The sequence below is a fragment of the Taudactylus pleione genome, unplaced genomic scaffold, assembly GCF_031769625.1.
Source record: "Taudactylus pleione unplaced genomic scaffold, aTauple2 ptg000400l, whole genome shotgun sequence".
NCBI classification, from domain to species: Eukaryota; Metazoa; Chordata; class Amphibia; order Anura; family Myobatrachidae; genus Taudactylus; species Taudactylus pleione.
This window is the reverse complement of record NW_028284802.1, coordinates 871,009-888,154: the sequence shown is the minus strand read 5'-3', so window position 1 is coordinate 888,154 and position 17,146 is coordinate 871,009. Positions and strand designations below refer to the sequence as shown.

General features: G+C 44.1%; 1 protein-coding gene across 2 annotated transcripts in view; it reads left to right on the top strand.

The window, feature by feature from the left end:
• Positions 1–3,590: 3,590 nt before the first annotated feature.
• PHF1 (PHD finger protein 1) overlaps positions 3,591–17,146 on the top strand; it is a 60,927-nt gene continuing 47,371 nt past the window's right edge. The window contains exons 1-7 of one of the 2 annotated variants that reach the window (XM_088446604.1): positions 3,591–3,718; positions 15,535–15,725; positions 16,129–16,210; positions 16,317–16,412; positions 16,500–16,600; positions 16,700–16,848; positions 17,037–17,132. In XM_088446604.1, coding sequence (XP_088302730.1) covers positions 15,552–15,725; positions 16,129–16,210; positions 16,317–16,412; positions 16,500–16,600; positions 16,700–16,848; positions 17,037–17,132 — 698 coding nt within the window. In that variant the 5' untranslated portion in view covers positions 3,591–3,718; positions 15,535–15,551. Of the gene's footprint in view, positions 3,779–15,534; positions 15,726–16,128; positions 16,211–16,316; positions 16,413–16,499; positions 16,601–16,699; positions 16,849–17,036; positions 17,133–17,146 lie in introns of both variants that reach the window. The other variant, XM_088446603.1, reaches the window with a different exon arrangement.

Sequence of the window (17,146 nt, the reverse complement as noted above, 5' to 3'; positions counted from 1 at the left end):
CGATATTTGTAATTTGATGTGATACTTAAATAAAAAGTGATTACAAAAATAAAATAATAATGAAAATGTAAAAAAATAAAATAAATAAATTATCATTTCTGAGCTTTTTTTTTTAAAAAAACAAACAAAAAAACAATAGCCAGGAAAGTGGTTAAGGCTTAGTTTTTTTTTTAATAGCGGGCAGATCAAAAAATTCTAAGTATTATTTTACATAACTTAACCTCGGTTTTATTTTAATTAGAGTAAAGATCAATTTAAAAACAACAGAAAAAACATACCATTCAAAGAAACAAATCACAGGCATACACAAGCAGTGTAAAGAAAACATGGAACAGAGTTATAAATAAAAACCACAGTCAAGTCAAGTGAACTTAACAAGAGAAAATGACACATAAGAGAATGACTGCATTAAAGGATTGTTGATGGAGTTTTCCAATATTTTGAAAAGAAGAAGAAACAGGAAGGGGGCAGGGAAAGGTGGGGAAAAAAAGCTGGAAGAAAAAAAGAGAGGGAAGGGGGGGTTGTCTCCTTAGCCCAAGCAACTTGCTGGGTGAGAGTCCGAAGAGAGCCCTCAAAGACACCGTCTAATATCAGCAGTCACCCACTTATCTTATTTTATCACTGTTGATGACGGAATGGGTATGAAGTCCCGGCGGCAGTTCATATCCTGACGCCGGCAGCCCGAAGGGAGAGATCCCAACAGGGCAGGTAAGTGCCCTATCCCTACCCCTCTCTAACCCTAATCACCCCCCTAGTGCCTAACCCTAACCTTTCCCCGGGGGTGCCCAGCCCTAGCCCCCTTACCGCACCCTAAACCTAACCCTCCCGGGAGAGGTACCTAACCCTAACTTCCCCCCGGGGGTTCCTAACCCTCCCACCCAGGGGTGTCTGACCCTAACCCCCCCCCCAAAATCTAACCCTAACCCCGCAACACAGACTAAACCTAAACTCCCCCCCCCCGTGCGGCTAACGCTATGGGTGCCCCGAACTTACCTCGTTCAGGCTGGCATCCTTCGGCGTTCCGGTGTTGGGATTAAGATAGGCGTCGGTATTTCGATGTCTATCTTAAGTGCCTTGTCCAGATCTTGTGCGGTAAGGCAGCAACTGTATGTACTTTAAATTGTGCAACTAGAAAGCATATACAGTACATATAATAATATACATGTGTGAATGATAAAAAAAACATATGCACACAAAATGCTGCTTCATATTATCTGGATTTTATTTTTATTCCATAATATAATGAAAGATTTTATACAAGTTTGTGATCTTATGACTTCCATGTGTTCATGTGCGCATCAAAATAATCACTTTCTATACCAGACCTGACCCTGTGCCCCTCTTTAGTCCAGCCAGCCTTCCCTGCACTGGCCCTCTCAGTCCTGCCAGCCTTCCCTGCACTGCCCCCCGAGTCCAGCCAACCTTCCCTGCATTGCCCCCCTCAGTCCACCCAGCCTTCCCTATGCCCCGCCCTAGTTAAGACAGCCAGCCTGCCTGCCCTGGCCCCACACATTGCCCCCCTATTCCAACCAGCCTCTACTGCCCTTTGTCACCGCTAGTCCATCCACCCTTCCCAGCCCAGTGCCCCCCCCCCCCCCCCCCACCATGTCTAGACATCCCTGTATCCCCGATAGGTCCAGCCCTCCCTCTTTGACTTTCTTCTCGCTTTTTATGTGGGTCTGGTTATCTTGATGTATTTTATATGGATCCAGGGCTTGTTCACTGTATTTTATGTAGAACCGGCTTTTATTTTATTTATATTGGGAGAGAGAGAATTGACATTGCTTTCCCTATATATATGTTGTATAGATTCTGGTTTTCTGTGTGTGTGAATTTACAACAGTTTTCTCTCTTATATTTCTGTATTTGTATAGTTTCATATATATTATAGATTGACATGTTATAATAACAACCGCCCCACACAGCCTATACTTTGAGAATTTTTAAACTGGTTTACGCACCAATTGATGCTCCACCCACATTATCCACCTCTGCCCCATACCCCTGCCTATTTTGTCAGCACCAGGGCCCCACAATTTCTGATGGCAGCCCTGCCTACGTTTAGGAAAGGGAAGGCCTTATACTCTCTAGGCCTGGGGCCATTCGACAAGTGTGGCCTTCCGCAACTCGCACAACTATATATAAATTCTCCATATTTTTCTATATGCCCTAAATTGCATTGCAGGAAAAGAACATAAGCATGCATATATTTATGAGTTGCTGAATGAATATTTATGTCCACATATTCCTGTTTTATCAATGGGGAGATAATTGCCGGGAATTGCGGCTCCTTGTGGAGGGGGCAGTGCCAAATGAAGCGAAAACGGTGTCGTTTAGGCCCCGCCCCCTCCTTGCAGAACCACGATTCGCGGCAGTTTGCTGTGACGGAGGTGGGTCCTAATGACATAGTAACCCGGCCGCGCTCCCCAAAGTGCCCAGTTACGTCTCCTCTCCAGGCATCACCCAAAGAGAAGATATTAAAAGACAGTATGGTACAATATTAAAATCGGACCACAGGAACATGAGGGGGTAGGGGTGTAATGCTACAGTGGGGACACTAGGGGGATAAATTGACGGTATGCAGTCGGGAAGCCGGCGTACCTAATCCCGACTGCTTTATCCCGGCGACGGTTAAATGACAGGCGTCTAAATCTAGACGCCTGTCATTTTACCGACGTCAGGCGCCGAGCACGGACAGCCGCAGGGGGAAGGGTTAGGTTTAAGGCTGCCTGGTGGCACTTAGGGTTAGGCCCCCCCCTGGGAGGTTAGGGTTAGGCTAGGGGGGAGGGAGGGTTAGGCACCCCCGGGGGGGACTTAGGGTTAGGCGGCGTGGAAGGGGGGGGTTATGTTTAGGCACTTAGAGGGGGGATTAGGGTTAGGCACTGGGGGGAAGGTCAGGGTTAGGCACCCCTAAGGAGGGTTAGGGTTAGGGAATTAGGTTAGTCTATACTTACCTTAGGACGATCTGGATTTTCACCCATGTCGGGCAGCTGCTGTCTGGATTTACAACCTCCGGACTTGCGTCCAGTGGAAAATCATACCGATTCCCAATTGACAGCTCGGGGTAAAATGCTACATTAATCTGCTGTACACACACCCTAGGAGTAATTCCCATCCCCTTAAAATAGATAAATATGTTTTAAAATAGATTTTATTGACTTAATAAAAAAAAATCAAATGATAAAAAAAACAACAAAAAAATTGTTAGTTACATGGTTAAACCACTAAGAAAACACAGAGTAATAGAACCAGTACACAGCGAGGCACTCTATATATACAGAAATGTGATTGGCTGTAAGTTTTCCCGCCTAGATCCCAACTAGTAATTGGCAGTGACCTGTCCCTAAGAGTCCATTTATTCCACGCATTCCTATTGGCTGATATGTACCTCAGGGTTTTCCCGCTTCCGAAAACAGCTCGCTGATTGGCTGCAACGGACAGCGATCGGTGTCGGACAAGCCACGCCCACTTCGCGGGGCAAAAAAAAATGGATAGAGCGTGGATCTGCCTTTCTCTCTAATCGAGCGGTTCCGATTGGCTGGCTCCGGGGGGTGGGCGTGGTGACGTCGCCGGGGTCGTCGCCTGGCTCCTCCTGCCTCTAGGCTGCTGCGTCACTCGAGACTCGGGCCGAGGTGCGGCCCGAGGAAAGAGAAGGAGGAGGACGCGCTCCTGCCCGGACCCCCCCGGGAGAGGAGGGGGAGGAAGACACCGAGCCACAGTGAGGGGAAGAAGAAGAAGAGGAGGAGGAGCCGGGGGAGGAATCTGAGGGGACCCCGGGGTGAGGGGAGCACCGTCTGAGAGAGGCAGCAGCAGAGGCCAATTACCTGGGCAGGCCGTGGTGTAGGGATCGCCTCAGGAGGATGGGGGGGGGGGGGGATCAGGTGGAGAATGCAGATGTTGCAGAGGCATCGCAGTGATGTTATGGCAGGACAGGGACTCTGCTTGCAGGGTTAATAGCAGTGCAGGATTTCAGGAGAGTCTGAGAGAAGTGACATGGAGGCTCCAGAACAAAGCATGACTTTCCCAGCAGGGCTGCATGCAAATCTGGCCCAACTCATTATGCAACATGTTAATGTTATTTAAATCACCAGGCAGAAAATAGGGACAAATCAGGATTATTTTTTTTTTATTGCACTCCCAACTCTGTATTGTTTTCCCTGCAGATTGCAGGATGTCGTGTCTATTTATTACTATCGAATCCCAGGCTGGTAATGAAGAAAATGAGCATTTAAAGCAATAACATTTAAAGCAATGTTATTCCATTGCAGTTCAGATGCAGAATATTTATTTTTTGTGTATATCACTTAGTGCTTGAGATGCGGGAAAGGGGGGCATTTATTTTTGATGCTCACCTTTTGCGGATGGTGAGATTGTCACATTGTTGACCTCTTATCGTTTTAGCAGCGGCCTAAATCAGCCAGCATAGCTGCAGCAAAATGATTTAATGAAAAAGCGCACAGCAAAACATTTTGGTGCGGCTAAACCGCGGCATAATAATAATCCTGGGAGGTGATCTTGCAGGCGATCCAGTGTCGTTCTCTCACAAATGTGAGACCAGTCTTACTACTTCAAATTGCATAAAATAACTTCGGACTTAAATATGCCCTTATGCGGCTTAGATTATGTTTAATATGCAATTTATAGTCCTAAATCATTTATATTTAATTTCCAAATTGCAGTGCTCTAACTTCAGTGGAAAATACAGATCCCAAATCCAGTTGAGCTCAATCGGTCATCAGACAAGAGTAATGGTTAGACTTTTGGTGACGTTACTTGGATAAAATAGTGAACAAAATTTAGGCAAATTATGAGACGATAATAAGAGAACATGATAGAAATATCCAGGTTGTAGCGTAAATGTAGAATGAGTTAATAATGGAGGTTATCAGTTTTGTTATTGCATTAGGTTGAGTACTTTCATGTACTTCTAGCACTTTATCTGTACGCAACGTACAACCAATGGATTTAGTGGCGTGTCTGGCAATTTTATGAACGTCATTACGGCTGGTCTAAAAATGAGGGAGAGAAGTACAGGGTACTGAAGAAAATTAAATGTTACAATTCTGCAGCTGAATGTCCCAAAGCAGGCAGCTTGGCACCGCTTCATTTGAGAGCTCAACAATCTAATGTCTAGAATAAGAAAAGAATACTTGGGAATTTATTTTTGGCCTCCGCTGTTCCACTCTTAAACGTTACACCGTGTCTTGTATTTTGTGGCATGGGATTCCCAATTTCTGATTGTTACCACATTGTATAATTTGTCTCATTGTCCATTTAGCATCATTGCATAAAATCTGCATTTGCATACCTCCCCCTTTAGTCTGATACTGGTAAAATATTAAAGGTGCAATCCTTAAGTACCAGTTTATCCATTTTATAGTTTTCACTGCTTAGCTTTTTGCACTTCAGCTAATGGGTTAAACCACAGCATTAACTTTCGAGCATTGTGGCTTTATGGACGGAAAAAAAAAATGTATTTTAATTGTTTTGTGTGTTGCTATTATGTGCACTTTGCTGCGTTTTAGGATTATCCTCAATAAACAGTTCCGAGTGGTCGTGTGCTCTGCCTTTCTCTTCTTAAATATGGATTGCACCTTTAATACTCCACAATTCTGTGCATGTTACTGTATGTATACACCTGTAATCCGCATATCATACACGCCTGAAAACTCATTCCATTGCCATGCACAACTCATTACAATGCTTGTATTTTTCAGCATATAGGGTCAATCCAATTAGGTGCGAGTTCACTTTTGCAAGCTGTTTTCATCAGCCATCCGATCCTGCGTTCAGATCGGAAACGCCGGTCGGAAATGCTGACCGGCGGCCATCGATGTTCCGCAATCCGTCGCAGGATCAGTGAAATTCCACATGTTAAATTTCATTGATGTGCCAATCACGATCATTTTTTAATCGTGATCTGCATTTTTTAATCGTGATCCAACATGTTGGATTTCACCGAGCCTGAGATGCCGGGTCGCAGGAACGCAGCGAACCCGTTGCTGATGTACGGGGGCCTAAACTCGCACTGCAGTCCAATTCCAAACTCGCATTGCTTTTCCAGAGGAAATCTATTTTTTTTGTATGCACCCCCCTGCCTGGGGGAGTGAAAAGGTTGGGAAAATGTTTACTGTAAGGTAAAAATGTTGGGACACGGCCTGATACAGCAAGGAACAGATGCACGCAATTGCCTGATGTTCGCGGTCTACACATGTGTCTGGGTCGCAGTGCTCGTGCGAGAACCGCTCACTGCGTCTGCAAAATCGAGCTCAGTGAATACTCAAACCCAGGGAAAAGTGATTGGTAGGAATTTCCGTTTGTGGGTGGATACGGGGAACGTTCGGTCGAACGCAGGCTTGCCAGTGCGTTCCCACCCCGTTACAGGGGCGTGCATAAATTTGCCACTGAGATGCCGGACACAGCCTGGCGTCCTTCTGCGTGCAGGAAGTCTCGACTCCTGCGGCAGGGTCAGGTCTACCTTTAGTCTGCGTGCGGATCCGACGTTACTCGATGTTCCCGATGTTTTCTCAGCCTTACGCATCAGTACGGACGTTAGTGGAGGGTAAAGGGGGCGGCATTAGGTAGTGCTGGGCGTCTGCATCTGTGCTGCGATTGCCGTGTATGCAATCATTAGCATTTTCTTGCAGCGGCCGTGTGTGTGTGTCTGTATCCGTGCGTTCATTGCTGAATCAGGCCCACAGTGCAGAACCTCTTGGAGACCCCCCTAATGACTAATTAGGCATCTGGCAGTTTGTAATTAGCTTGATTGTCCCAATGATTACCTGTTATTTTTGAGTGTTAAAAAATGGCCTTAAATTACCCCAAAATCATATTTTTTTGGTTGGGTACCTAATATATAAACTAATTTTTTCTTCTGCATTTTTTAAAAATAAAAAATTGGAAGTGGCCCATAATACCACAAAATCAATGTTTTCTTTTTTTTTTTTTTTGCATTTCTCGTTTAAATTGTTTGTGATTAAACGGAAAAAGTTTACTTCATATTTATATTTTTAAGAAAAAAAAAAATCTGCCCAAAAACCTCCAGTATTTTCCTTATGCCCAATAACAGCCTTCTGTACAATTCTGCTAACTCGCATGTTATAGAAAATTTGCACACCCTCGCCATGAGTAAAAAACTCGCTTTTGCAAACTCGCACCTAATTGGATTGACACGTTAGATCTTGGGGAGTTCTTATATCCCTTTCTGCCAGTATTGGAATTTATAAACTTTCATCATTATTACTGGAATTCAGATAGGTCCACATCCACCTGTCCTCAGATCTTGTCATATAGCTTGCCACACAAAACAGTAATCTTAAGGACACTGTAAGCGAGCTAAGGCGCAAAATTGAGGAAAAAGTATCGCAGTGAAGGAAAAAGTACACAATCCAGGTCAAACAGGCAAAAGACAGCTCTGCTACAGTGACCCACGCCATTGCTTAATCTGCAGCTTTATAACCCTTTCAGCCCCCCCCAAAACGAATCGTAAATACCTGGTACACTATTTGCAAACTAAGGGCCGTATTTAATAAGTGTACGTTTTCACAAAAAAAAAAAACTGCAAAATTTTCACCAAAAAACAGGCGAAAACGGCAACAGGTGAAAAAAAAACTGGAGAAAAGTTTTCTCCATCCCAGACCAGGCGGAAAGAAAAATAAATTACAAAATCCCTATTTTTGGCTTAAAACGTGGAGATTTCTTTCAGAACCCTTTGGACACTCCCCCTAATGATAAATTACCGAAAAAAAACCTCGTAAGTTGCATATTTTGTCGAAAAACAACTGCGCAAGTTTTGGTTGAAAAAACAAAAAAGTTGAAAAAAGATTGCAATATTTTTCCAGGAAATTACTGTTCTACGTAAATTGGGGGTACTTTAAAATGGATGCAAGTATATTTTCTAGTCGTAAAAACACAATTTTAAAAACGCCTGCTGCGACCATATGCAATGTTTAAAACACTTGATGCATCCATACCGCCCTCCGAAAAATCAGACCCAATACGTTAGAACCATTTTGAATTGTTTATTTTTTTTTTAACCAAAATTTGTGCGGTCGTTTTTCGCCAAAGTACGCAACTTGCAAAGTTTTTTTCCGGTAATTTATCATTAGGGGGGTGTCCAAATGGATCTGAAAGAAATCCCCACATGCCTGGTCTGGGATGGAGAAAACTTTTCTCCAGTTTTTTTATCGACTGTTGCCGTTTTTGCCTGGTTTTTTTTGCGACAATGTCATTGTTATTTTGGCGAAAATGGCCGTTTTTGCTGCTAATTGAATATGGCCCTGAGACGCAAAGTTGAGGGAAAAATACGTAGCACGAGAATCGCGCAAGGCATCTCGCACCATATGGCGCAAAGGATAGGTGTATGACACATCTGTAGTTTCAGAACTTGCACTGTCAATAGCCTATACATTTTTGCTAGCAATGTGGCAGAAAGTCCTGAGGTCAAATTGAAGAATTAGACCTGTAATGTCCAAATAGGAAGAGAGTAAAGATATATAGGAACAGATGATTGATTGATTTATATCATCACTATATATGTGTAAAAAATGCCCACATACTGTGCTATGCAGAATTGCTATGCATTTTTTTGTTAAGGTACCGACGGATGGGTACGATATCACTGTTATATCGTACCGTGTGTGTGCATGATATCGGCCTGTGTGTGGTCCCGTGGGGTCGTACATCGCACCTCCAGATCTTGCTGCGTGTTCAGTTGATCTGGGGATGCGATGTATAATCCCATGTAGCGCTGTGGGGGAGGGGAGTGCTGGCATATCGGGTGGTCGGCCACCAGATTGCTCCGTGTGTGGGGTCCGCCCGATATGTCGGCCGTCAGATCCCAAGTTGCATATCGCACCGTGTATGGGGGCCTGTAAAGGTCCTTATTTGAGGCGTGTTGGCTAATTCAGGAAATATAATGGTGCATGTTGCAAATAAACAGCAAGTTGTCACTTTTTTTTAAATAAGACACCCAATCCTAAATTAAATGCCAGCAGTTACATGTTTACTTTTTTTTTATTAGTACATTGTAATAAGCTTCCCTTCTACTATGTTGCACGTTTTGTGATCATCATCTGGAGACATAATTTTCATTGATGAACATTTTAATCAGAAAATTATTTTGTGTGCCTTAGGGTTGTGGGGCTGATTCTAAGTCACACGCAGCAGCGTCTGTTGCCCGTCTGTGAGTTTATGCATCCGTGTTTGTGTTCACGCGGCCTCCCTGGCGCGACCTAGCTGAGACCTGTCAGACAGGCGGCCCGACCCGGCACTAACGCTGGGTCAATGACTCCATCGGACTCGCGTGATGAGCCAGCGCTTGTAGATGATCTCATCTCCAAGTGCCAGCTCTTCCTATGCAGAGAACGGGACCCGGGTCGCATCAACCCAGGTTACCCATTCACACTGCGTTCAACCCTTCTCGTTCAACCCTTCTCGTGACCAGGGTTGAAATGTCAGGTCACTCGACCCGGTTTATTTCAACCCTGCCCTTTCACACAGCACAATAACCCGGGTTACTGGAGCTAGTGGAAAAGGGGTATTATTGTGATGGGGTATGTCCTCCAAAATACAGCACAAAATAACACACGCCAGACAATGGATAACATGGTACGGCTTCAGGACAAAAAGCTAAAATTGTGCAGCGTGTTCCATAACAAATATATGCAGCGAGATCACATTTTACCTCTTGTGTACAATGAGCAATCGGTACAAAGATTCTATTAATAGAGCCTGCACTGCCCCAAACTGATACATTGTTAAGATGTGGGGCCAAATGTAATAGGATGAGAGTTTAGAAAATGTGCGAGTTTAGCAGTATACTCACATTGGTCGAGTTTTATCTTCAAAGTGGGAAAACATCTGGATGGGAGTTTAAATCGTGAGATTTTTTTGAGTCTAAAAACATGCGAGTTTCCATGTTCTCAGACTCTATTACATTGGCCGAGTTTAAAAAGTGTGAGAGCTTACTGATAGGGTGAGCGTTTATCAGTAAGCTCACTTTTTAAACTCGGCCAATGTAATAGAGTCTGAGAACATGGAAACTCGCATGTTTTTAGGCTAAAAAAATTCTCACGATTTAGGCCCATATTCAATTTGAGCCGAGCCACGTTAACTTAACGCAGCCCGGACTTAACGCCGACTTCGCCTGTTTTGTAGGTGTTAAAGTATTGCGCGCGTGCACGCTTTACCCCGTATTCAATTTGAAAGTACGCGTGTAACGGCACCCGGCGATATTGTAACAAGCGGTAAGTACTGTCATTTTTGGGGAAATAAGCTTATCACCCTCCAAATGATGCTCTGACATGGGGGTTCACTATGGTACCCCCCGATTTGGCTTGCTGAAGGTATTTGGTGTTTTTAAATGGGCTCAATAGCTGCTAAATAGCGTTTTTCTATTCCTGATGCAGAATAGTATTTAGGAGTATTTTTTCCAGAAAATAACTTCTCCCAGCAAATTTGGGGTACTTGAAAATGGGGGTCAGCATATTTAAAAATTGCTAAAGTGAAGTTGAAAAATCATGAAAAATCCACCTGCCACAAACACCCGCAATCAAAAAAACACTTGGGGCATCCTTGGGGACCCCCCAGAGTCAAGTTCGCTAGTTTTTAACTTTGTACCCCAAAATTTTTTTTCATCCCCTTTTTCAAAGTCAATTTTTGGGGTGTCATTAAGTTTTTTTTTTTTTTTTTTGACACAGATTACCTTTGGGGGGACTGTCTGAAGGCTGCACGGGAGTTCCCGAAACGTTGCACCCCAAAACCCCAATCCTGCACTTTTTTCCGCCTGCTATTCATAGGCGAAACTTTACCTCCTATTACATTGCATTGACTTTCCACCTAGGCGGAAAGTCTTTCAAATTGAATACGTAGGAAAACCAAAACAGGCGATAATGACGTCATCGGCGGTAACTTAACTCAGATCCAGACTTAACGCTTCAAATTGAATACGGGCCTTAAACTCATCCAGATGTTTTCCCACTTTGAAGATAAAACTCGACCAATGTGAGAGATTACTGCTAAACTCGCACATTTTCTAAACTCTCATCCTATTACATGTGGCCCCTTGTGTTCTCTTAAGATAGGTACACGCTATGCAGTGGTGCGACAGTGCGATATAATGATACATTGCACGATCCGAGGTACGATGGTGATATGTGTCATTACCTGCAGCATGCAACAGCGCAGCGCCGTTCATTGCATCGTCCGATTTGCGGCGCAGAACAGTAGATGGGATGATGGAATAAATGGCCGTCGTGAACGCTATATTATATAGTGCGTACCCAGTTTTAAGATGACAGCTATCGGCAAAAGACATGGCAGCATTATTACTGGATAAAAATGACAGATACATACTGCTGTTGTCTGAATTGCAATATTTCATGCTGCCATAAACATTACCTAAATAGGGAATACGCTCTTCAAGGCCTGTGGCAAGCGGGCACTGTAAATTGCTTTATCCGCAAGTCATGGGAAATTACTCTCAGCTAGACGGCAAGCGATACCACCATTGCATCACCCAGCAAGCCACATCAATCCCATACCAACCGATTAGCGCAGTGTTTCAGACTTAACGGACTGAACAGTTTTTTTTTTCCTCCATTGTGTCATTATATATAATGAAAGACAGATTAAGTCCATCAGTCTCTCCGTCTTATTGATTCTCTCAGCAGCTGTTCACAATTACCAAAGACATATGAGCAACCAGTGTGTCCTCAGGGCACGATTAAACACTGTGGTCTGCCCACAATCAACGTTTCCCGGTATTACACCCAAATCTTTACTCATGTTCTTCTAAATTGTTTTAAGGGACATGACATAATTACAGTGAAGCATATTTAAGACAAGATTAGCTACCTGTTTTGTAGGACTAAGAATTAGCTCAGAAGTTTGCATGCTAGAAGGAATGTCCCTATATAAGTTTTATGTTTCAATATCGCAAGGTTTGGGATATGGTAGAACCCTGTATTTACAATGATATAGTACAACCATCTGTCATCATAATAACACTTTGATGGTTTCCCTTGGTGACCCCACCGGTTATTGTAGGACTAAATTAGAATCATTTATCCATCCAGGGTCCATTGGGGTTACATAGAGAGAGGGCTTTTTGTACCGCTATCAGCACTTGTCTGATTAGTAAAATGATCCCCATGACAGCCATATTAGCCATATTGTGTGTGTGTTTTATCATACAAGGAATTTTTGTGGTTTCATGTCTTTCCTCACAAGTTAATTCTTATTTCCCCATGTGCTTTTCCTTCCCAGAAGCTGCATACACACATAACGATTTTGTTGGCAACGATTTTATGAACGATTTTCTGTCAGATTTTTTAAAGTGTAATGAACGATTTTTTGAACTACAAACGATTTTTGTAACTTCCCTTAATGAAAATCGTTTAGTTGGTCAGTCGGAATGAACTACAAACGGGAACTCGCATGAACGATAATCGTTCATCGTTATAACTCAGAAACTGAATGATTTTTTCAACAATTGAACGATAACGACGTTATAGTTAAATCTTTCAAAAAATCGTTACGTGTGTATGCACCTTTACTATTAACTTCGGCACCTAACCCTTGACTTCTGTCACCGTACTACTTATTTGAGGGTTATGACCGCTATTGTAGCAATGTCTATATATCATGTACTTGTCCTGCATTGTATTGTACTGTAAGTCACTGTTCTCTTGTTCTGCTCAGTTGTTTATGTACTTTGTTAGGCGCTGCGGAACTCTTGTGGCGCCATATAAATAAAGGATAATGATAATAAAATAAGAACATATCCTGTGTTAGGGATAACCATTGATGGTTTTGCAACCATCGGGGCTGCCATCAGAAATTGTAGGGCGCGGGACTGAAAAAATAGGCTAGGCCCCCCCCCAACCCCCCTTCCTGTGTTCTTTCCTTAACTCCAGCCCTGCAGTGTCTCTCCAGCCAGCCCCCCTTCTGTCTCTCCAGCCAGCCCCCTTCTGTCTCTCCAGCCAGCCCTCCTTCTGTCTCTCCAGCCAGCCCTCCTTCTGTCTCCCCAGCCAGTCCCCTTCGGTCTCCCCATCCAGAGCCCTTCTGTCTCTCCATCCAGACCCCTTCTGTGTCTCCAGCCAGCGCCCTTTTGTCATCCCAGTCAGCCCCCCTTCTGTCTTCCCAGCTAGCCCCCTTCTGTGTCTCCAGCTAGCCCCCTTTTGTCTTCCTGCGAGCCTTCCTCTCTATCATGGCCCAGGACTCCAGTCCCGGCACTCCTCCCCCCCCCCCCTGATGGCCAGTGTTGTTTGCCATTGGCGCAGCACCAATGCCGCACAGTCAATGGCGGTGTCTGATGGTAAGAAAACATCGCCGGTCTTCTGGCCGAGGACTGTGCATGCACAGCACCCAACCATCGATAGTTATCTACTGATGGTTTACAAAACAAAATCATCAATCGATGGTAGAACCATAGATGACCATCACTATCCTGCGTACGCCATATATTTCTCTCTATTGCATGAAATGCTCATGAATATTTTACAGTACAATTCTCTTAACGGATATAACAACATAAGTACTTAAAGATTTATTGCATTTTTTTAATAAACACCATCGGCCAAATGTAATAGGGTGAGAGTTTAGAAAACATGAGAGTTTAACAGTAAACTCTCACACTTTTTAAACTTAGCCAATAGAGTCTGAGTACAGGCAAACGCACATGTTTTTCATACTCAAAAACTCTCACGATTTAAACTCTCATCCGGATATTTTCCCATTTTAAATATAAAACTCGACCAATGTGAGAGATTACTGCTAAACTCTCACATTTTAAAACGTTCACCCTATTACATTTGGCCCCATATTTATAAATCATATAAAATTATTTTAATATAACATAAGCTGTAGGTTGTAAAAAGATGGTACATAATGTACACTATAATTAGTAGGTATCCAGCGCAATGATTGCTGAGGCAGGCTTGTCTGAGAGAGGCATTTGCTAGAGACAGGACTGCTAAATCAGGGAGCTTTTCTAGGAGTTCCCCCATCTGATAATAACATCATTTTACTTTATTGTACATAGGTCTAAAGTACATTAATATAGTGTAAATCAGTCCATAATAGGTGGGATCATGATAGGGGATCTCCAGAGTCCAGCGGCAAAACTTACTAAACGCCGTTATTGAAAGTCGCCCAGTCTTTGGTGGCTTCCGACTCTGGATTTAAAGGAACAATAGAGTTAGATAAAAAAATCAGGTGATGTTTTGTATTTAATACTATTGCCCCTTTAAATTCAGTGGCTAAAACTGCTGACTGCTTAGTAAATGTATCTCCAGGAATTAAAATAGGTACAGCATAAGTACGGTAGAGTTTTCCTATTGAAGGATGATTTTATTTACCTTGCTTCTGGAAACTGTTAAGTACTGTGGGCCTGATTCAGACCCGGACGCTATTTGCGGCCGCTCGCTGGCTAAAAGGGGCCGGCTATTTAAATCGTGCTCGCACTGCATCGCGTAAAGCCGCCCACTAAGTAATAGCGAGCGGCCGCACTATGCGCTCGCACTTGTATAAAGACGCCCCTTTGCCACTCGCAACACACGTCATCTCCGGCAGTTGCAGGATTAATTGGGAACATCGAGAGCCATCGGAGCTGCTCGCAGCGCTTGTGGTAGCTTTTTCCCACCACAACATTGCGAGCAGTTCTGGCTAAAATACAACACAGTCACGCTACTTTGCTAATTATGCACACCCATTAAACGCCGTTCTGACGGTCGGGCACGCCTGCGTTCGCACATCCACACCCCCGTTTACAGGCACCTTCCCCTGTTACCATCCACAAACGGCGCTATCTGTCACTCAAAATAGCGGCCCGACTGCGGGCTACGGGCGAGCACTTTCCCATCGCAATGACTGGTTCGCGCACTCGCATTGCGACTCATACGCATGCGCAGATTGCGTAAAATCGCTCAATGCGAGCGAGCGCAGCATAGCGTCCGGGTCTGAATCAGACCCTGTGTCATGACTCCGGAGGCGTTGTAACATTGAGCATTCATAGGCAGCGATTCTATGCAGTGTGCATTGAATAGTGCCGGGAAGAAGTTCCCGCAGCTGCACCTCAGGAGGGGGCGAGCAGATATCCTCTAGTCCGGAGTTGACAGCGCTGTCAATTAAATAGCTCCGGGCGGTCCTTCCAGGAGCAATTCAACATCACACTGAATGGAAGTGCTTGCATAGTTTGTTGGGGGAATTCACACTGTAGTCAGTGGCTCGCTATTAAGAAGTAATAGTTATCCTAAAATGAACCAGTAACATATTAGGGGACATCATACAATATGTTACAAATGATTCCCCAGTGTGAATGGTCACATCTATATCTTCAGCTATTTACATTGTAAATCAGTAACTCGAACTCATAGCATTGGTGATGCTCCTGACTACTACAATGGGAATTTCCCTCAATATTACAGTTTCTTAGAGGAGTTCCTCTTACTTAATCTATTGTCTACAAGCTTAGCAAATACTCTTCCAGACGCCGATTGTTTTTTTTTTTTGTTCCTTTCTTTGTAACCACAGGTTCTTGCTAAAATGTAATGGAGGGACGGGAGCCCCCGACCCGACCTAGCCGTACCACGCCTGCCAGCCCCAGAGTGACCCCTGCTCTGGTCAAACGGCCTCGTTTCCAGACTCTTGCACGTTTTTGGGAGGGCCAAGATGTTCTAGCTCGGTGGACAGACGGACTCCTCTATCTGGGAATCATCAAGAAGGTGATTTTTTGTTCACTTAACCCTCTCATTTGGTATCATCACCATAATATTTGTATGTAAAAGGAGCTTCATCCTAAAATCCTGTCTCCAGCACAGTGATCTTAGGTTTTCCTCAATGTTCCCTTCAGTCATCAGTTACATTGTTCCACAAATGGTCTAAATTAACTCTATTCACTTATCGACACCTCATTGTGAGTGAATTGTAAATTATCCCTGGTATGTAACCATTATCCATAATGCTATATTCACTTGAGTCCCCTGTTGACCAATGCCGTCATACCATTGCTACATGCCCACCAACTTTCCCTTAAGTGCCCAGATGGAGAAACATCATTGCATTCTGGATAGCCAGTTGTAACATCTATCTGTTAATATTGTTCCCACCGTTCTCCCTCACACGCAGGTGGACAGTGCGCAAGAGACGTGTTTAGTTCGCTTTGAAGATAACTCCCAGTTCTCGGTGCTTTGGAAGGACATCTTCCCCCGTGAGAATCTCATTCACGCTCTTATTAAGTATCAATAAATGTTACTGCCATGCTGAGCATCCCTTAGTCAGGCGTTGGTTAATGCAGTTCTCACTTTCTCCCATAGCTGCTGTGCCAGGGAAGGAGCAGTTGTGCTGCGTGTGCAATTCACAGGCCTGCACCCCCGACAACAAAATCGTGCACTGTGGAAAGTGCAAACACGGTGAGGAGACCAGTCAGTGTGATCACTCGTATGTTTCTATCATCATGATTAGGCTGCTGTAACTGAGCTCTGCCACCTGTCACGCAGCTTATCACCAGGAATGCCATGTCCCCAGTGTCCCTTGCGATACAGATTGTGCCGGGAGTTCCTGGATGTGCAGGCAATGTGTCTTTGCAGTGGCTACCAAGGTACGTGTTTCTTTTCCTGGGTGATTGTTCCGGTCTTCCAGGGGATTGTTCTGAGATCAGACTGTCAGTCACAGCCTTTATTTTCCATTGCTCTCACAGAGAGGTGGTGCTCTCAAGAAGGGCCCCTATGCACGCTCCATGCTGCACATGAAGCTTTCCTTGCCCTACCAGTTGAAGACTTTAGAGTGGGATCCACTGCACCTAACCAATAAACAGCAGTGCTACTGCTACTGCGGGGGGCCTGGAGAGTAAGTATGGCGTAAGTAACAAAAGGACAGGGGGTGGTGTCCAAAGGGATAGGGTGGGTAGTAGGAGTGGTTAAGTCCAGGAAAGTAAGTATAAAGTGTGAAACTAGGGACTACGGTAGGATGTATGTATGTGGGTATATATGTCCATTTACATGTAAATATATACACACACATCTCTGTTCCCGCAGATGGAACATGAAGATGCTTCAGTGTTGTCGCTGTCTGCAGTGGTTCCATGAGGCTTGTACACAGTGTCTGAGCAAACCCCTTTTATATGGAGACAGGTGTGTATCAAGCG